This window comes from Bombina bombina, chromosome 6 (genome assembly GCF_027579735.1).
Source record: "Bombina bombina isolate aBomBom1 chromosome 6, aBomBom1.pri, whole genome shotgun sequence".
NCBI lineage: Eukaryota > Metazoa > Chordata > Amphibia > Anura > Bombinatoridae > Bombina > Bombina bombina.
The window spans coordinates 532,040,903-532,063,048 of record NC_069504.1 but is presented as its reverse complement, the minus strand read 5'-3'; the positions used below and the strand labels follow the sequence as shown (position 1 = coordinate 532,063,048).

The 22,146-nt window shown below is 39.4% G+C and overlaps 1 protein-coding gene across 1 annotated transcript in view; it reads left to right on the top strand.

The window, feature by feature from the left end:
* Positions 1 to 22,146, top strand: part of GALK2 (galactokinase 2) — a 672,315-nt gene that overhangs the window by 518,771 nt on the left and 131,398 nt on the right. The window contains 1 exon segment of the mRNA XM_053717454.1: positions 5,254 to 5,464. Coding sequence (XP_053573429.1) covers positions 5,254 to 5,464 — 211 coding nt within the window.

Here is a 22,146-nt window from a genome sequence, read left to right as displayed (position 1 = left end):
CTCTGAGTCGGTCATTGATACCCTGATTCAGGCTAGAAAGCCTGTCACCAGGAAAATCTATCATAAGATTTGGCGCAAATATCTTTGTTGCTGTGAATCCAAGGGTTACTCATGGAGTAAGATTAGGATTCCTAGAATTTTGTCCTTTCTCCAAGAAGGATTGGAGAAGGGATTATCAGCTAGTTCCTTAAAAGGACAAATATCTGCTTTGTCTATTCTTTTACACAAACGTCTGGCAGATGTCCCAGATGTTCAAGCGTTTAGTCAGGCCTTGGTCAGGATCAAGCCTGTATTTAAACCTGTTACTCTGCCATGGAGCCTAAACTTGGTTCTTAATGTTCTTCAAGGGGTTCCGTTTGAACCTATGCATTCCATAGATATTAAGCTTCTATCTTGGAAAGTTTTGTTTTTAGTAGCTATCTCCTCGGCTTGAGTTATCTGCTTTACAGTGTGACTCACCTTACCTGGTTTTCCATGCAGATAAGGTGGTTTTGCGTACCAAACCTGGGTTTATTCCTATGGTTGTTTCTAATAGGAATATCAATCAGGAGATTGTTGTTCCTTCTCTGTGTCCTAATCCTTCATCAAAGAAGGAACGTATGTTGCACAATCTTGATGTGGTTCGTGCTTTAAAGTTCTACTTACAAGCAACTAAAGATTTCCGTCAAACATCTTCATTGTTTGTTGTTTATTCTGGTAACTGGAGAAGTCAAAAGGCTACGGCTACCTCTCTTTCCTTTTGGCTGAAAAGCATCATCCGTTTGGCTTATGAGACTGCTGGCCAGCAGCCTCCTGAAAGAATTACTGCTCATTCTACTAGAGCAGTGGCTTCCACATGGGCTTTTAAAAATGAGGCTTCTGTTGAACAGATTTGTAAGGTGGCGACTTGGTCTTGGTCACACTACCAAATTCGATACTTTTGCTTCTTCGGAGGCTATTTTTGGGAGAAAGGTTTTACAAGCAGTGGTGCCTTCCATTTAGGGTACCTGTCTTGTCCCTCCCTTCATCCGTGTCCTAAAGCTTTGGTATTGGTATCCCACAAGTATGGATGAATCCGTGGACTCGATACATCTTACAAGAGAAAACAGAATTTATGCTTACCTGATAAATTTCTTTCTCTTGTGCTGTATCGAGTCCACGGCCCGCCCTGTCTGTTTAAGACAGGTAGTATATTTTTAATTAAAAAACTTCAGTCACCACTGCACCCTATAGTTTCTCCTTTTTCTTCCTAGCCTTCGGTCGAATGACTGGGGGGCGGAGCTAAGGGAGGAGCTATATAGACAGCTCTGCTGTGGGTGCTCTCTTTGCCACTTCCTGTAGGGAAGGAGAATATCCCACAAGTATGGGTGAATCCGTGGACTCGATACATCACAAGAGAAAGAAATTTATCAGGTAAGCATAAATTCTGTTTTTTTATATGTTATATATATATATATATATATATTAGCGCTGCGGAATCTGTTGGCGCTCTACAAATAACCGATAATAATAATAATAATAATAATATATATATATATATATATATATATATATATATATATATATATATATATATATATATATATATATATATATATGTTTTGTTATACTTTTTATCTAGCCCTAACACTTTACTTCAGGTCTATAGGCATGCTAAACTTTTTATTGCTATTATGTGTTGCGCTAGTGCATAACACATAACTCACTGCTTATAATATGAGAGATGTTAGTGTGCCCCACAATATCTATATAAAGTATAGGGCGGGCTCACTTTTTTTTACTTTCTGCGATGAGATTTTTTTTTAGTGAAAATTTTTCTGCAGGTCATTTTTAAATCAAATTCAATTATAAATTAGGCAGTTACACTAAAGCACCAGTTAACTTGCAACATGTTAGTTAAATGGAGAATAAAGCAATATTTAAAGTTCTATAATATAGTGCAATAGTTGAAAATTGCATTGCAAATTAGCTGCAGACATAATCCAACATAGAAGTAGTAATAAAAAAGGTGCATTGCTCATACAAACATCTTACATTCAGAAAAAACAGCTTTGCAAACAGTTAAAGGCTAGGGAATGGGCTTGAAACAATCTCTGAGAGCCAGTCAATCAATGCACTACTGCTTTGCAGCGCTACTGCATATTTCACTGTTCACTTAAAACAGCACTTTGCTCTGGATGAACTGTGATAAGGAAAACTTACACCTACAGTGCAGCCAGAGCACAGCTCTAATGTGGAGCAGCGCTGAAAAGTTAAATCGCTAATAATTCCTGCATGTATCCTGTTCTTTCTTCAGACATGCTGCATTTTCTGCGATGACATCTCAGATCACTGCATGTTCTGCCTTGGGGATTAGCTTAGCTTTCTTTCTCTGCTTCTCCCTACCTTCAAACAGGCTCTTTTAGTGCCTGAAGATCTAAAACTTTCTGCTCTGGTGAGATTACCAAAGAAGTCTTGTCAGTACTGCAAGCTCCCTGTTTGTCTTTCAATGCAGGGTTCTGCATGTGATTGAGAGACACCTGCATTATAATATATTAAAATATTTTGTGTGATTTTTCTCTATGACGGCGAGCTTCTGATCATCATGCCCTTACTGTTTATAAATATTTTGTGGTGGAATAATAGGTATATATGTAAGAAGGGGACTCTGCAGACATCAGGGAGAGTTTCTACCTATTCCAGAGGGCCACAAGACATTGAGACATTTTAACCACAAGCACTGAACAAGTAGAAATGTTCAAAACACACCTGACACATGAAATACCATTGCATCTATTTTATTTGAATGGAAACATGAAAACATATGTGGCATATATGGTTGACATAGGAATGGAATACTGAATAATAAGGTTATGAGAGAAGCAAGTTTAATACTATGTGAAAACAACCAGGAGATTAAAAAAAAAAAAAAGTGTTGAGTTTAATTTTTTTTTTGTATCTTTTAAGGCATCATCTAATTTTCAAACAAACAAAAAATAGTTGTACTAAAAGACAGGAACACAGTGGAATAGAGCAACAAATGTCAGGATCTGCTTCCTACCTCCTCCTCCAAGTTGTCAAAACATCAATAGCAAAACCCTTGCGGCACAATCAGGTGTCCTGATATATTACAGAGAAATAAAACAAACAAAATTCAAATTTTGGGGAAAATTTATTGACAGTGAATTGACACAATTTGAACTTCTTTCGAGCTCGAAGGAATTGCACATCTAATGAAGATTTCATCCAAGAATCAAGAGTTAACAAAACGATTCACTGATAGAGGCTACCCAAAGAAACTGATCAGTCATGCATACCAACGCCAACGTGATCAGTCTCAAGAGGATAGCATTTTCAATTTCTCTATTAGCAAATAAAAAAAAATGACAGGACTGCAAGATAAGATTCGGTTCATAACAGGATATAATTAAAAGTGGGAGGATATAAGGAAAATAATGAAACGGTATTGGCACATTCTTCAAACAGATTCCAAACGTAACCAAGTTTTAACCCCTCAACCCTTAATGACAGCATGTAGGGCACCAAACCTACGTGATAACCTAGTACATAGTCACTACATTAAACCACAGAATAGTCCTAACTGGTTGAACAAAATTAGCATGACAGTAAGGGCAAGATTTACAGGATTAGAACCAAAATTACCTGTAGGACTGAAGGATTAGTGTATTTGGCGAAGTGTATCTGTCCCCTATACTATGTGGGTAAGACTACAAGAGCCCTTCGCTACCGCACCTTAGAACATAAAAGAGATATTGAACATGAATCAGTTACATCAAGCATAGCGAGGCATTTCACAAAATACCATATTTCTTCACCACGCAATTTTAGAATTATTGGCATTGATAGGGTTAACTTGGGAATCAGAGGTGGCAATATGGATAGAATATTGCTACAACGTGAGAGCAAGTGGATCTTCAATTTAGGGACGCTTGCGCCTTATGGCCTTAATGAAGAGAATAATTTGGGTCACTTTCTGTAAATATAAAATAATTTGTATGAAATTTGATGAAATAGAGTACCAAATTAATAATTTAGGTTAGTCTAATTAAATAATAACTTGCAAAATAGCTGATTTAACAGAGTCCAAATGAACAAATTGTGATAAATATTTATTTAATAAAAATTAAGATATAACAATATCACTGTCACTTTAAGGGAACCATACGGTTACAATACAATATGCACCAATTATTGTTAATAGTAACAGATATGTATATAATAGTATATAGAAGCATGAATACTAATAAGTAACTATTTGTTGGATCTCAATATTATATACTGTATTAGATAGGAACCTATATTCACAGGCAGCACTTCCGGAGGTGGTTGCACATTCATTAGCCTTAAAAAAGGGCAATGTCAAACTTTTCAATATACTAGCCCGGATGAAGCCAAACTTTTGGTGAAACGTACGTCGGCGATCAACTCAGTTTTATTCTGAGTATTGGGAGGAACTACACAACTTGCTATTGTTGGTGGATCGTTGGATCTATTTGTCACTGTATATCTCAGCGGTGTGAGAGTGTAGAAGGAGATGGTGTTGGGACGTTGACACTGAATCCCTCCGCGGCAAGCCTATACCGTGGTTACCTGGTTTCCGGCCGTGTATGAGAGGTCGAGCTCCTTCCAGGATCACTTCCACCTTTTACCACATGTCAGCGGCTACCTTTAAACAGGTCTGTGAAATCTTACAAACACAAGGCAACCACAGCAACGTGTTTTTGCATCAACTATCTTATGGATTACAATACCTCTTTTTTCCTATCAATGGTTTGTGCAGTCCTAGGATTAATTGCTGGTACACTAATGGACATTCAACAATAAGTATAAACATTTATTACTGAAGATTGCCGTGTTTTGTGTATAGATATATGCTAGCCGCTAGCATTTTGCAACTAATGTGTATTTTTCCTCTTTTTGTTAATTATTATTGGTGCATGTTAGGTAGGAGAGTGTTACCTTACCTGACTAGTTTGATGTTTATTTCTATGTTCACTGTGCACAGTAGGGTTGTTACAGTGTATTTATGCGCAACAATCAAAGTAAAAGTTTAACTGACTAAGAGTGCTGTTATAAGGTATCTTTATTTCTTGTATATTATTACAATTTAAACTTCTGTCATGAATTTTTTAAAATGTATTTTTACAGAATGAACAAAGGTTGATACATTTTAATACGTTCACCTAAGATGCACTATAAGTTGCATTTTTTTTTTAATGTTTTAAAATGTTTAAATAATTTATAGTAAATGTACAACCCTTAATGTGTTCTTAGATTCTAGCAAAGTCAAAAGGACTAGACTGGAAAAGCCTGATGAAGCTTGAAGCTGTCCAAAGTAAACTTGGGTTCACCCTTGAAGACATTCTGGCTGTTGTGGAGGAAGTTCTTCATCCAGAGCCATACAAGCGAGAAGAAATTTGTGAGTGTTTGGGAATTAGTTTAGAAGAGCTTCGTACAACCATCCTGAGCCAAAACACACAAGATGGTAAGTCTGAGGATAAGTCGCTTGATTTAAAGAGTGGGACTTAGAATTTGATAGTTAATCTTAATATCTAAATTACATTTCCTTCAAAGATATGGAGTTAAAGCATTCCGTTAAATCTTAAAAAAACACTAAGACTGTGTTACTCGATACAGTATGCTAAATAAAAGGGTCGCAGACTGAGGACCATGTATAGAACCAGACCAAGTGTACTTTCGTATCTTACTTAACAAATGAGCTTTCCGTTCATGCTTGCACTGTGCATCAACATTTGATAGCCTCTTCATATTTGCATTAAAGCAGCAGTTTTGGAGCTGAGCTTTGGTGTGAAAGAGTCTGTACCCAATACTAATAAAAGGAAACTAATTGTGATATGTAGCTGCATACGCAAAGTTTCCCAAATTTTTTTTAAAAGAACAAAATTAGTTTTAGTTATTAGAATCACATACTAATGGCAGTAGTACATTTTTTTAATATAATTTTTATTGAGGCTTAAACATAAGATTAATAAACATTAAGCTACGGATTTGTAGCAGAATTACACTTTGCAATCATGTCTTAACATTAAAAAAGGTCCCGATACAGCATACTATGTCAGGATTAAACTACTTGCTAAGTAAAAATGATAGATTTTTGGAACAATGCATGTCTCAACAAAAATTAGAGGACTTAGAATATTATAATAATGACCATACAATAACTAATGAAATAATGGAAACATAAATTTAATATTTAAATGGCAGTTTTATAACTAAAGATAAGAATAACACTACTAAAATATGTCATATAATGGGAAAGACTTCTGTATTTAGTAAAAGGACGCATTTTGTACCTAGAAAAAATAAAATTACAGGTGGCCCTCGGTTTACGCCGGTTCAATTTGCGCCGTTTCAGAATAACAACCTTTTCTTTCAGTCATGTGACTGCTATTGAAAAGCTTTGGAAAGCAGTGCACTAATTAAAATAGCCAGTAGGTGGAGCTGTCCGCTTGTTTTGCAGCAAAGGTATGCAACTTAACAGACTGAAATTGATCTGTGTACACAGAGCAGACATTAGCTATCGAGCAACAAGATTTAGCAGCCACTTCCCTATTATCTTCCTGACCAGCTGCATGAGGTGAGGGTGCCTAACTGCCTATTAATCACTGCAGATTGAAATGCATAGAATAGGTGCAGACCCAATATTATCTAACACGCTAACAATGCAGGGAACTGATTGCAGAAAAATGCAAGTAAAAAAACGTTTTTTGTTCATTAAACTTAGTTTGATGATGATGCAGTCTGTTGTGTGATTATTTAATTAGGTGCTGTCATTAAACTTAGTTTGATGATGATACAATCTATATTATTAAATTTATAATGCTGTTTAGCATTTAAAGTCTTCATTTCAAATCTTTAAAAATAATGTATTAGGTGTTACTTATGACAATTTTGAGAGGGGCCTGGAACCTAACTCCCTCACTTCCCATTGACTTACATTATAAACTGGGTTTCAATTTACAACGGTTTCGATTTACAACCATTCCTAATCACGGCGTAAACTGAGGGTTACCTGTATGTATATACTGTATGTATGTATATATATATATATATATATATATATATATATATATATATACACTGTAGCCGGTGGCCTAGCACTCCTTCCACACCTGTGTTGCCAATGCCTGGGTGCTATCCTCAATTAGGAAGTATAGAGCAATTGTGTAGATGGAGGGCACTCACAGGACTTTATTCAATAAGTATTCTTTATTCATATTACTAATTTCATATCTTAGAGAATGTCGACGTTTTGGCTTATCTTGAGGCCTTCTTCAAGACAGTTTCATAATCTAAAAAGCATAAGCATAAAAAACAAGCAATAAAAATCACAGTAGACATAACATAATATCTATCTGTACACCAGTGACAGCCCTCCACCAGAGAGAGATTGTTATCCACCTCCACCAAAAACCTACGAATATTAACAGAGCCCAGTATAAGAGCTCACAAAATTAAAAGCCAGGGTACCAAACGAATGGTAAAGAATTTGAAGACAGAACCAAGACAAGGGAGAGTAGAAAAACAACAAGGAAGAAAAATACAAAGATAGAGACAAGGAGACCTAAGCATTTATTGAGACCAACAGAATCTCCACAAGGAAATAGTCACTACTGTTATCAACAGTACACCAACACTAGTTAAGTAATGGACACGCTTAGACCATAAGCAAGAAACCAATCAAAGCAATAATGCAGTCTGCAAGTAGATATCAAATACGAGAATAATAGCCATATAGTACCGTCCACCGCTCCTGTTCACATTGAATGTTGGGGACAAAATACAACGTCATAAACACAAGTAGACATACTCAAAACCAAGTGCAGAAAACAGTAAAAACCCAAAGCCAATCAATGGGCCAGGGGGGGAGGGGTGTGGAACGGTGAAGACCAAATATACACAAAGGTTTAAAGAAGAGCCGCTTCCAGAGCCTTAGCTGCTTCAACACTAATTCCATACGAACTGCAACTACAGCCCTTTTCAAGAGAGGGGGAGATGAATCAAAGCAATCATGTTTAGAAAAACTGAGAACACCGTATTCAACATTCTCAAGTCACTACAAACTTTACAGTCTAGTCACAGAGTATGGACCAATCACGCAATATCGGACAATAGTTAAACGGTATAAACATTTTACGAATAGGCATAAAAGACACTATGTTATCCACACATAACCAAGCCTTCAATGTTGTGTACTGTATAATTACAAAATTACAGCAAACTGCCCAATATGAGAACCAAAGTGCTCAGTACTTAACCTCACTGCGTTAGCGAGAAAGAAAACTCCAATCTGCAGAACCCAATCAGAGCAATGAAAACACACACACCCCCAAACTTCACACGGTACCAACCACTAATTAAAAATATAGCAACATGGGTGGCTATCTAGTCACTCCCACAGATACATACTACCAAGGTGCACCCCAATACCTATGTTGCCAACATAACCGGACATTGTATCCATAATGAAAAGCGTGCTTGCAAGTGCACAGCAAGTTTTAACAGTATAATATTGGACCTTAGCCTACACAGTAACAGTCATTTGCCACATGTAATTAATGCTCTAAACAGTGTGCTAAAGATTCACAGAGTGTTCCGTAACCAATCATACCTCAATTAGTGCGAACCGCACTCTCAAGACGGACTCCCGATACTGCAAACAGAGATACTCAGACAGCCGCGCAATTGCATTTAAATACCGGACCTGCCTCCTGCAGGAACCAATCTCGGCACTGCCAATATACACCTCCCCGTTCACTAACAGCTTCACACAGCTGAATCTTGTATTGCAATATAGGCGGCATCATACCGGTTATAGTAAACGGCTAGTTGATCCCAACAGGGATGGAACTAACATATAGTGACATAGCCACTAAGCACAAACAACTTGTCATTTCACCACCAATACAAGGCTTACACTGCTCAATATATTAAACATAAAAATGCTGAACAAGACACAGACAATCAGCCAACTTGGTGAAAGCAGTGTTTCAAAGACACAAAAGAATAGGGCCAGACATATAAATTTGTGTGATATCTAGACATATACAGATATTAAAATAAAGCCACATAGTATTACTTCATGCATATATGGTGACTTGCAAATCACATCCTTACTTAATATGCTAATTACATGAGATGAGTTGATTGGCACATAGTGTGTCAAAAAAACAGACATGTCCAAACCAAATAGCTCCCAAGCAATATCAGACAGGGCAAAAGATAAATACCAACCTGTATGGTCAGTAACTAGATCACTAACATCAATGACCCTCGCCACACCAATAACTAGGGGATCATAACAGCCCAGCCCTACAGAGTGTGTAGGAACACAATATATATGTGCCATATGGGAGGGTACCACACTGAGTACCGGATAAACATGTTGGTTGCCATAATTATAGCCATGCACAACCAATACCAACATGACCATCATAAGAATGTTTAACTCAATCAGTTTTGGATACCACACCGTAGTTGATGGCTCATGCTAAATGTTGATCCCCACAAGGGACCAAACAAGGAGGATAGTGCAGACATGCAAGATGTGAAAAGAACAACATAGTGAGGGAACCTCAAAGGTTAAATGTTTATAAAAGAGAAAGAACCCAAGATAACCACAACATATTAGAAAAACAGAGCATAGTCTATGCTCGCATTAAGGCCATTAGGAGTCAAAGTGTTCAATCTGTGTATCCACTTCGCCTCATTCCTGAGGAGTTCTGAATTTCTATCCCCTCCTCGCTTCAGGGGGGCAACTCTGTCAATTAGCATAGCCCTAAGAGTGGAAATAGGATGCCGTTGTTCAAGGAAATGCCTCGCTACTGGCTGGTCTGAGTGGCCATCCTTCAGGGCTGCTCTGATGGCACTCTTGTGGTTTGCTAACCTCTCCCGGAATGGGGTAATGGTCTTACCCACATAGTAGAGGCCACATGGGCAAGATAACAAGTAAACCACAAAGTCTGAGGTGCAGGTCAGCCGGTGTCTTATCACATAATTTTTATTGGTTGCTGGATGGGGGAACTTTTCACCTGTGAGGAGAGAGCTGCACGTCACGCAGCTTCCACATTTGTAGCATCCATTCTTCACAGGATGTAACCAGGTCTTTTCCTTTTTCCATGGATCAGTCTTCATTAATAATGATTTCAGACTTCGACCACTCTTGTGCACAACTCGAGGGGGAGTTTTGTCTTTTAATGGTAGTGTTTTGTCTCCACTTATCAGAGGCCAGTTCCTATGGATCACTTTTCGTAGTTTGCTGGTTGCTGGAGTATAGTCCGTCACCAGATTCGTCTGTGCTTCGTCACTGGTAGTTGGAGCCTTTGCCGACCCTCTAGTCATTAGAGACATACGCTCATGCTGTTTCACCTCATCAAGTGTCTGTTGAACCATAGTGGGGTTGTACCCTCTGTTGAGAAATTTCATCTTCATCTCCTCTAACTGGGACAGCATTATGTCTTGATCAGAATTATTGCGTATAACCCGCAGTTATTGGGATTTTATGATGCATCTTTTCAGTTGTAATGGGTGGTAGCTATTGAATTGTAGTAAAGTGTTCCTATCAGTGGGTTTAGAATATAATGTTGTCTTCAACCGACACTCTCCAGCTGCCTCAGATTTATAGATGCACAAATCTAAGAAGTGTACCGATTCCGTACTTATCTCATTTTTGAATTTGACCGGGGTCAATGAGTTGTTGAGAATCTGAATCCACCCATCCAATTCTTCTGCAGTTCCACCCCAAATGACCAGCAGGTCGTCTATATACCTGCGGTATAGCAATACATTTGGGTTATTGAGGCTGAACACATAATTGTCCTCAAACCACGCCATGAATAAATTTGCGTAGGACGGGTCAAGGCTGGACCCCATGGCCGTTCCTACCAACTGGAGGTAAAAACTCTCCTCAAACCTAAAATAGTTATGAGTAAGGCATATCATCAACCAGTCCAGTAGTATCTCAATAGGAGGACCCATATACTCATCTGATTTGCTCAAAGCTTGTCTTACAGCCTCTACACCCAAATCATGCGGAATGATGGTGTAGAGGCTGTTGACATCTAGTATGACAAGATAGCAGTCAGCAGGAAAGTCTCTGTCATGAAGTAGATTGATCAGCTGTATTGAATCTTGGAGGAAAGCCTTAGTATACTTTACTACTTCCTGTAAGTGGAAGTCAATGTACTTCACCAAATTTTGGAATAGTGATCCCACCGCAGACACAATTGGTCGTCCTGGTGGTCTGGATGAGTCCTTATGGATCTTTGGGATCGTATAGATTATAGGATGTCTGGGGAACTCTGGCATCAAAAAATCACAAAGTGTCTGTTCAATGTGTCCGTTATTCAGAGCAAAGGATAAGATATCCTCCAATTTTCTCTTATACGTCGTGGTTGGGTTGGCAGGTAATCTTCTATAAGTGACTGTGTCACTTAGTTGTTGTAACAGTTCTTGCCTATAATATTGGTAGTCAAGCACCACAATAGCACCCCCCTTGTCCGCCGGTCTAATGACAATGGAGTCATCCTTCTTAAGTCTTTGTAGAGCTGCCCACTCCAATTTATCTAAGTTAGTTCTGCATGTTCCCATATCATTGAGTTCATTACTAATCTCACAAGAGCATACCTTAGTGAAGGTTTTGATGGTTGGGTGCGTGTTCCTAGGTTCAAACCCAGACTTCACCACAAATCTTCTATCCTCACTCAATGGTGGCGAGTTCTTAAAATGATTCTTGACCTTCAGTGTCCTTTGTAGGTGATGTATGTCAACCAGATTGTCAAACACATCCACTCGTGGGGTTTGAACATAACTTAATCCCTTACTGAGTAGCCTTAGTTCGTCATCATCAATGGGTCTACTACTGATGTTGATTACCACACTCTCTGATTCTGTCAATTTTTTCGCTGTCTTCTTCCACTACCCACTTCGTCTGGTGTGCGGCCTGTGTCTTGTGCGGGTGGATTGACGTTTTTTGCCGGTAGTGGAGGTTTCCTTTGGGATCTTGTCTGTATCTGGGTCTGTTGTTTCTGGGTGTTCAAGTTGCTAGTAAATTATTCTGCTCCACTAGACTCTCCCCCACTTGTATCGATGGTGTTTGCTAGCACCCTAGGTTTACGGTCATTCCTTCTTTGTCTTAAGGGTTTTTTTTTTCCAGACAGCCATTGATAGACCCTTCTTTCACGATAGTCAATCTCGACAGTGGCAATTTTCTTTTTTTTAAAGTTGATCAAATCTTTTCTGTATTTGTCCACTTGAGCTGCCAGTTTGCCTAGCCAGTACTCATTCTCATTATTCTTTAGCACATATTCCTTGTCTTTTTGCGTGGTATCCGGTTCTTCAACCACTAATCTTTTAAGACTTCTTCTATAATGAGCAGTATCCAGTCGAAGGAACACTTATTGGCTATCTGACACCATTTACGACAGAATTCAGTGCTGCTCCTACCAATAGTGGGGGAGTTCTTGATCCTGAATCCCCGCCGGATCATCTTCCTTTTAAAGTAGTCTGTAAGATAACTTGCATGAAGCCGGTAATTCACTTCTTTTCTCTTTAGGTTTAGCAACTTATAGTATACATTAATAGGTACCTCATCAACAATGTCAGACTCACATAATTGTAGTATCCTTATGGCATCATCGTCTGTAAATGCAAATGTAGCCTCCTCCTCCCTGCTAGCACCCTGCGGGCTAGGGGGTTGAGTACTGTATACCTGGTCTTCCATAATAAGGGGTATTCTGATGGTATCAAGCAAGAGAAAAAGAAATAATACAGCTAAAGAGTCCCTGGCAGGACCTATGTCCTTATTCAGACCGTGGTTTAAAAACAACAGTTTGTGGGAGCTGGGTGGGACACAAAGCCCATTACGTATACTTGATAATCTTTATAAGGGGGGTGCATGGGAAAAAAGTCTTAAAGGTATATACACTGTAGCCTGTGGCCTAGCACACCTTCCACACCTGTGTTGCCAATGCCTGGGTGCTATCCTCAATTAGGAAGTATAGAGCAATTGTGTAGATGGAGGGCACTCACAGGACTTTATTCAATAAGTATTCTTTATTCATATTACTAATTTCATATATTAGAGAATGTCGACGTTTCGACCTATCTTGAGGCCTTCTTCAAGACAGTTTCATAATCAAAAAAGCATAAGCATAAAAAACAAGCAATAAAAATCACAGTAGACATAACATAATACCTATCTGTACACCAGTGACAGCCCTCCACCAGAGAGAGATTGTTATCCACCTCCACCAAAAACCTACGAATATAAACAGAGCCCAGTATAAGAGCTCACAAAATTAAAAGCCAGGGTACCAAACGAATGGTAAAGAATTTGAAGACAGAACCAAGACAAGGGAGAGTAGAAAAACAACAAGGAAGAAAAATACAAAGATAGAGACAAGGAGACCTAAGCATTTACTAAGACCAACAGAATCTCCACAAGGAAATAATCACTACTGTTATCAACAGTACACCAACACTAGTTAAGTAATGGACACGCTTAGACCATAAGCAAGAAACCAATCAAAGCAATAATGCAGTCTGCAAGTAGATATCAAATACGAGAATAATAGCCATATAGTACCGTCCACCGCTCCTGTTCACATTGAATGTTGGGGACAAAATACAACGTCATAAACACAAGTAGACATACTCAAAACCAAGTGCACAAAACAGTAAAACCCCAAAGCCAATCAATGGGCCAGGGGGAGGGGTGTGAAACGGTGAAGACCCAATATGCACAAAGGTTTAAAGAAGAGCCGCTTCCAGAGCCTTAGCTGCTTCAACACTAATTCCATACGAACTGCAACTACAGCCCTTGGCAAGAGAGGGGGAGATGAATCAAAGCAATCATGTTTAGAAAAACTGAGAACACCGTACTCAACATTCTCAAGTCACTACAAACTTACAGGCTAGTCACAGAGTATGGACCAATCACGCAATATCGGACAATAGTTAAACGGTATAAGCATTTTACGAATAGGCATAAAAGACACTATGTTATCCACATATGAGAACCGAAGTGCTCAGTACTTAACCTCACTGCGTTAGCGAGAAAGAAAACTCCAATCTACAGAGCCCAATCAGAGCAATGAAAACACACACACCCCCAAACTTCACACGGTACCAACCATTTTATATGTCTGGCCCTATTCTTTTGTGTCTTTGAAACACTGCTTTCACCAAGTTGGCTGATCGTCTGTGTCTTGTTCAGCAATTTTATGTTTAATATATTGAGCAGTGTAAGCCTTGTATTGGTGGTGAAATGACAAGTTGTTTGTGCTTAGTGGCTATGTCACTATATGTTAGTTCCATCCCTGTTGGGATCAACTAGCCGTTTACTATAACCGGTATGATGCCGCCTATATTGCAATACAAGATTCAGCTGTGTGAAGCTGTTAGTGAACGGGGGGGGGGGTGTATATTGGCAGCGCCGCGATTGATTCCTGCAGGAGGCAGGTCCGGAATTTAAATGCAATTGCGCGGCTGTCTGAGTATCTCTGTTTGCAGTATCGGGAGTCCGTCTTGAGAGTGCGGTTCACACTAATTGAGGTATGATTGGTTACTCTGTGGCTCTTTAGCACACTGTTTAGAGCATTAATTACATGTGGCAAATGACTGTTACTGTGTAGGCTAAGGTCCAATATTACGCTGTTAAAACTTGCTGTGCACTTGCAAGCACGCTTTTCATTATGGATACAATATCCGGTTATGTTGGCAACATAGGTATTGGGGTGCACCTTGATAGTATGCATCTGTGGGAGTGACTAGATAGCCACCCATGTTGCTATATTTTTAATTAGTGGTTGGTACCATGTGAAGTTTGGGGGTGTGTGTGTTTTCATTGCTCTGATTGGGCTCTGCAGATTGGAGTTTTCTTTCTCGCTAACGCAGTGAGGTTAAGTACTGAGCACTTCGGTTCTCATATTGGGCAGTTTGCTGTAATTTTGTAATTATACAGTACACAACATTGAAGGCTTGGTTATGTGTGGATAACATATTGTCTTTTATGCCTATTCGTAAAATGCTTATACCGTTTAACTATTGTCCGATATTGCGTGATTGGTCCATACTCTGTGACTAGCCTGTAAGTTTGTAGTGACTTGAGAATGTTGAATATGGTGTTCTCAGTTTTTCTAAACATGATTGCTTTGATTCATCTCCAACTCTCTTACCAAGGGCTGTAGTTGCAGTTCGTATGGAATTAGTGTTAAAGCACCTAAGGCTCTGGAAGCGGCTCTTCTTTAAACCTTTGTGCATATTGGGTCTTCACCGTTCCACACCCCTCCCCCTTGGCCCATTGATTGGCTTTGGGGTTTTACTGTTTTGTGCACTTGGTTTTGAGTATGTCTACTTGTGTTTATGACGTTGTATTTTGTCCCCAACATTCAATGGGAACAGGAGCGGTGGACGGTACTATATGGCTATTATTCTTGTTTTTTATATTTACTTGCAGACTGCATTATTGCTTTGATTGGTTTCTTGCTTATGGTCTAAGCGTGTCCATTACTTAACTAGTGTTGGTGTACTGTTGATAACAGTAGTGATTATTTCCTTGTGGAGATTCTGTTGGTCTCAGTAAATGCTTAGGTCTCCTTGTCTCTATCTTTGTATTTTTCTTCCTTGTTGTTTTTCTACTCTCCCTTGTCTTGGTTCTGTCTTCAAATTCTTGGTACCCTGGCTTTTAATTTTGTGAGCTCTTATACTGGGCTTTGTTTATATTCGTAGGTTTTTGGTGAAGGTTGATAACAATCTCTCTCTGGTGGAGGGCTGTCACTGGTGTACAGATAGATATTATGTTATGTCTACTGTGATTTTTATTGCTTGTTTTTTATGCTTATGCTTTTTAGATTATGAAACTGTCTTGAAGAAGGCCTCAAGATAGGCCGAAACGTCGACATTCTCTAATATATGAAATTAGTAATATGAATAAAGAATACTTATTGAATAAAGTCCTGTGAGTGCCCTCCATCTACACAATTGCTATATATATATATATATATATATATATATATATATATATATATATATATATATATATATATATATATATGATATACACAGTATATATATATATATATATATATATATATATATATATATATATATATATATATATATATATATATATATATATATCCACTCTGCAGGTCGACCCAACAGTTGTCAACTGCCTGGGTGTTGAATATTTGAAATATCAAAGTTACTTTAATGAAACGTTTTCGGGTATGTACTACCCTTCATCAGCATAACAACAGTGACAACAATCACACAATATATAGTAAAAAACAAATCAATCAAAATGAATCAAAATCCAAACCTCCCAATGTTCTGGCGCTACACTAAAGTGCTGGAACGCACGCCTGCGTTTCACTGTCTCGTCTAACCGGAAGTGTACTCACGTCACTTCTGGTCTTGTACCCCACTATGGCTTTAATTTACTCAAAGAAAAAGAGCCTTCAATATGGCTCAAGTGTACAAAAAACATATAATCACCCAAAATGCTAGCCATATTCGCTCTGTGTATTAGGCCATATATGTGAGATAGAAAAATTATTTTTAGAGAGTCTGGTTTACGGTAGGTATTGGAAACCATGGCAACCAGAAATGCTTGCGTGTCAACATTTAAATCAAGTGCTGTGATCAATACTGTGCAATCATACCTATATTCTACACTTATTATTGAACAAGGTTATACAAGGAGAGATGTATTGTTCTACAGCCATTCTATTGCCCAACATTGCTGGTTACAAAGTCCAGGCAACTTTGAGAGTAATAGATGTTTCCACCGAATGTTTATCCTTTCCTTATACACAGGAAGAACGGTATGTAGATCAGTTCAGAGACTCAGACTATATTATAGATGCAATTAACATAAAATCTCATCATGTGCTTATATACTTGCATATGGCTATTACTGGCATGTATATTCCTATGCCCTAGTGGGTACACAGTAGTAGAGTGACAAAACACACCCCTGATATGTGGTACCCAATACTTTAGTAAATTGGCCATTCAGAACAAAAAATAATATCATTGTATAGTCACATGTATCTGTGGGTAGTTGAGTGACCCCTCATGATGCATGAACTTGCACACATCCTCTGGGACAAAAAATTGCTACAGGTGATATGTGCAGCCAGAGCCAAAAGAAACTGAGGCCCCAAATAATGGGTTCTCAGAGTCAAAGCTCCCAGCCAAGTCCCAGCACCACAGGCTAGCACCCCAGGTATGTATCTCACTCATATGGACTAAACAAGTGATTTAAAGTCCGGAGCTGAGTTAAGTCCTCCAGGGTGAATCGTGCCCAGCCTATATATCCACTGGGCTCCTTGCATAAGGAGCGTCCTGCCCCTATCCCCTCCTCTGTCTAAGATGGGCACATGATCGATGAGAATGTACCGTATGGAAGACACCGGATGTCGTTTGATAGCACAGTGTCTTGCCACTGGTTGGTCTGAATCACCTTTCTCCGGGGCAAGATGAATTGCTCTCCTATGGTTTGCCATGCGTTCTCTTAGTGTTCATGTTGTTTTTCCAACATAAAAATTGGGACATGGGCAAAACAGTAGATACACCACATGCGTAATGGTGCATGTGAGTGAGTGCCTGATGGTATAGTTCTTGTTAGAGTGGGGATGATGGAAAGTTTTAGTGCTGATTAACCCATTGCACGTAGTAAAACCTAGGCATCGATATTAACCCTTGATGTTGACCCTGGTTGCATTCTGGTAACAACGTTTAGGATCTGTCTTGACCAGTATATCCTTCAAATTTGTTGTTCTCCGATACCCCACCATAGGAACCAGATTCCTAGTAAAGTGTAGTTTTGGATCAGATAATACTATCGGCCAGTGGATCCTCAGTATGTGGCCTGTGTTCGTGGTGGTCGGTGCGAATGTAGTAGCCATGATAAGCTTATTTTATATTATCATCATCTTCTGCGGTTTCTCCTCGATCAAATCCGCTTGGGAAAGAAGTGATACTTCTTCCAGGATACCATCAACCAGCCGGGATTTGTATCCCCTCTGTAAGAATTTGTCCCTTACTCCGGACAACTGGGAGATTCCTGTTTCTCTATGTGAATAATTACGTACTGTCCTGATCATTTGTGATCTGACAATGCCCTTAAGGAGTACTGGAGGGTGGCAGCTATCAGCCCTAATAATTGAATTTCTATCTGTAGGTTTGCTGTATAACATTGTACCCACATTGTTACCATCTATAAAGATGTTGAGGTCCAAAAAATGTATCTCATTATCGCTGTGGGTCATTTTAAACCTAACAGTAGTGTCAGTGCTGTTGATGGTATGAAACCACTCCTGGAGTTCCTGCTGACCCCCACGCTAAATAAAAAATACATTGTCTATGTATCTTTGATTAATAGACACGTCACATTGACCCCACAAATAGTGTTTTTCAAAATGTGACATAAAGATGTTTGCGTAGGCAGGGGCCATGCAAGAGCCATCGCAGTGCCAGCGATCTGTAAATAAAAATTCTGTTCAAATCGAAAATAGTTTTTATGTAAACAAAAATCAACCAGGGTCAGCAAGAATTCAACAGGAGGGCCATTGTATGCCTGATCCTGCATGATATGTTCCTTAACTGCTATCAGACCAACCTGATGTGGGATAATAGTGTACAAACTATTAACATCCAAAGTGACCAAAATGTCACCCTCTTGGATGTCTACACTTTTCAATTGTCTGATAAGATCATTAGTGTCCAGAACGAAGGAACGGATACCCCTGACTACAGGTTGGAGAAGGGCATCAATATATTGGGCAACTGGTTGGAGTAGTGACTGGACCGCCGACACTATAGGTCATCCCGGGGGTTTATTCAGCGTTTTGTGAATTTTAGGGATAGTGTATAGGATTGGAATCCTAGGGTGTGTTGAGTTACAAAAGTCCCTAATCTGCTCTGAAATAAATCCTTGCTCAAATCCAAACCGGATCAATATATCCAGTTGCCTCTTATACGTAAAAGTTGGATCAGTGTGCAAAGGTTTGTATGTATCTTTGTCTGCCAGCTGTTCCAGGATGTCACCTCTATAGTCTGAGTAGTTTAAAAGTACTATCGCACCACCCTTATCGGCGCAAGAACTATACCATCAGGCACTCACTCACATGCACCACTACGCATGTGGTGTATCTACTGTTTTGCCCATGTTCCAATTTTTATGTTGGAAAAACAACAGGGACCCTAAGAGAATGCATGGCGAACCATAGGAGAGCAATTCGTCTTGCCCTGGAGAAAGATGATTCAGAGCAACAAGTGGCAAGACACTGTGCTATCAAACTACATCCGGTGCCTTCTATACGGTACATTCTCATCAATCATGTGCCCAGCTTGGACAGAGGAGGGGATAGGGGCAGGACGCTCCTTATGCGAGAAGCCCAGTGGATCTATAGGCTGGGCACGATTCACCCTGGAGGACTTAACTCAGCTCCGGACTTGAAATCACTTGTTTAGTCCATACGAGTGAGATACATACCTGGGGTGCTAGCCTGTGGTGCTGGGACTTGCTGGGAGCTTTGACTCTGAGAACCCATTATTTGGGGCCTCTGTTTATTTTGGCTCTGGCTGCACATATCACCTGGAGCAATTTTTTGTTCCAGAGGATGTGTGCAAGTTCATGCATCATGGGGGTCACTCAACTACCCACAGATACATGTGACTATACAATGATATTAATTTTTGTTCTAAATGGCCAATTTACTAAAGTATTGGGTACCACATACCAGGGGTGCGTTTTGTCACTCTACTACTGTGTACCCACTAGGGCATAGGGATATACATGCCAATAATGGCCATATGCAAGTATATAAGCACATGATGAGATTTTATGTTAATTGCATCTATAATATAGTCTGAGTCTCTGAACTGATCTACATACCGTTCTTCCTGTGTACAAGGCAAGGATAAACATTCGGTGGAAACATCTATTACTCTCAAAGTTGTCTGGACTTTGTAACCAGCAATGTTGGGCAATAGAATGGCTGTAGAACAATATATCTCTCCTTGTATATGTGGTGTTAATGTAAATAAGAGCATTTAGCTCTCACCATGGACTGTAAACAGTGTAGTCTATAGGTGTTCTATCTAGGTCTTTTAGTGTAATTAGTGTTTGTAATGGCATCCCCTTCTCTTGGGATGCATTAATAGAGGCTGTGGCTAGAAGGGTATATTTAGATATACTTATGTTTGTTCTGGAAGCGTTAGCCTCGCAATTTAAGGGTAATATAAGTATATGTATTTCATTATGATAAATTCCAATTTGATGACACTTAATGTCTTTTTGACATATATACGAATACATAGTATAGGCTTGTACAAAAGCAAGTATTATCGATATGATAAACTGTGGTATAACAGGAGATCAAGTTACATTTCATACATTTAGGAAACCTTGTTCAATAATAAGTGCAGAATATAGGTATGATTGCACAGTATTGATCACAGCACTTGATTTACACGTTGACACGCAAGCATTTCTGGTTGCCATGGTTTCTAATACCTACCGTAAACCAGACTCTCTAAAAATAATTTTTCTATCTCACATATATGGCCTAATACACAGAGCGAATATGGCTAGCATTTTGGGTGATTATATGTTTTTTGTACACTTGAGCCGTATTGAAGGCTTTTTTTCTTTGAGTAAATTAGAGCCGTAGTGGGGTACAGGACCGGAAGTGACGTGAGTACACTTCCGGTTACACGAGACAGTGGAACGCAGACGTGCATTCTAGCACTTTAGTTTGGCGCCACAACATTGGGAGGTTTTGGATTTTGATTGATTTGTTTTTTACTATATATTGTGTGATTGTTGTCACTGTTGTTATGCTGATGAAGGATGAAGGGTAGTACATACCCGAAAACGTTTCATTAAAATAACTTTGTTATTTCAACTAGAAGTCCTATGAGTGCAATTTTTCACTTTACTATATATATATATATATATATATATATATACACATAAATATAAAACAACATCAGAAGGCATGTTGAACAGATCTCTGGGCTCATTTTGGAACTTTCAGCAACTTAAATATCTCGAATATTGCTAAATACAAAATTACACTCAAGGACTATCATTAAGAACATATGACATTGTCTGGAACCTTTTGAACAATGTATGAAGCCACTCTTAGACCTCCTTGATAGTAAGTTTACTATAATAGCAAAAGATGCACTAAAATAGAGGAGAGCCCTATGGATCTATTTAAACAGCTGTTATATACTGTACATTAAGTACACAGTTGTTTACGCAGTAATTTAATTCTCTGGGGGCTAGTTATCAAGCCGTCTACTTTTCTGGCTTCGCCGGCCCAATACGCCCGCCTAAGCTCGCCTACCTTCGCCGCCGCGGACCTTGAATACGTTCGCCTAAGTTATCAAATAAAGCTGTCAAAAAGCCGCGGGGCGATGAGCAGCGGACTGTGAGAGTTATCACTCATCCGATCTCGCTGCCCTTCGGCTTTTTCCCAGCTTTATTGCTAGCCTGTCACTAAGCACTCACACTAAACTGCACTGTTCTACCCCCTATACCGGCGCCCCCGGAGCCCCCCGCAACTAAATAAAGTTACTAACCCCTAAACCGCCGCTCCTAGACCCTGCCGCAACTCTTATAAATGTATTAACCCCTAAACCGCCGCTCCTAGACCCTGCCGCAACTCTTATAAATGTATTAACCCCTAAACCGCCGCTCCTAGACCCTGCCGCAACTCTTATAAATGTATTAACCCCTAAACCGCCGCTCCTAGACCCTGCCGCAACTCTTATAAATGTATTAACCCCTAAACCGCCGCTCCTAGACCCTGCCGCAACTCTTATAAATGTATTAACCCCTAAACCGCCGCTCCCGGACACCGCTGCCACCTACATTATACCTAGTAACCCCTATCCTGCCCCCCCTATACCGTCGCCCTCTATTATAAAATTATTAACCCCTATCCTGCTGATCCCGCACCTCTCCGCAACTAAATAAATAGTTTAACCCCTAAACCGCCGCTCCATGAACCCGCCGCAACCTATAATAAATTTATTAACCCCTATCCTGCCCCCCACTACGCCGCCGCCACTGTAATAAAATGATTAACCCCTAAACCTAAGTCTAACCCTAACCATAACGCCCCCCTA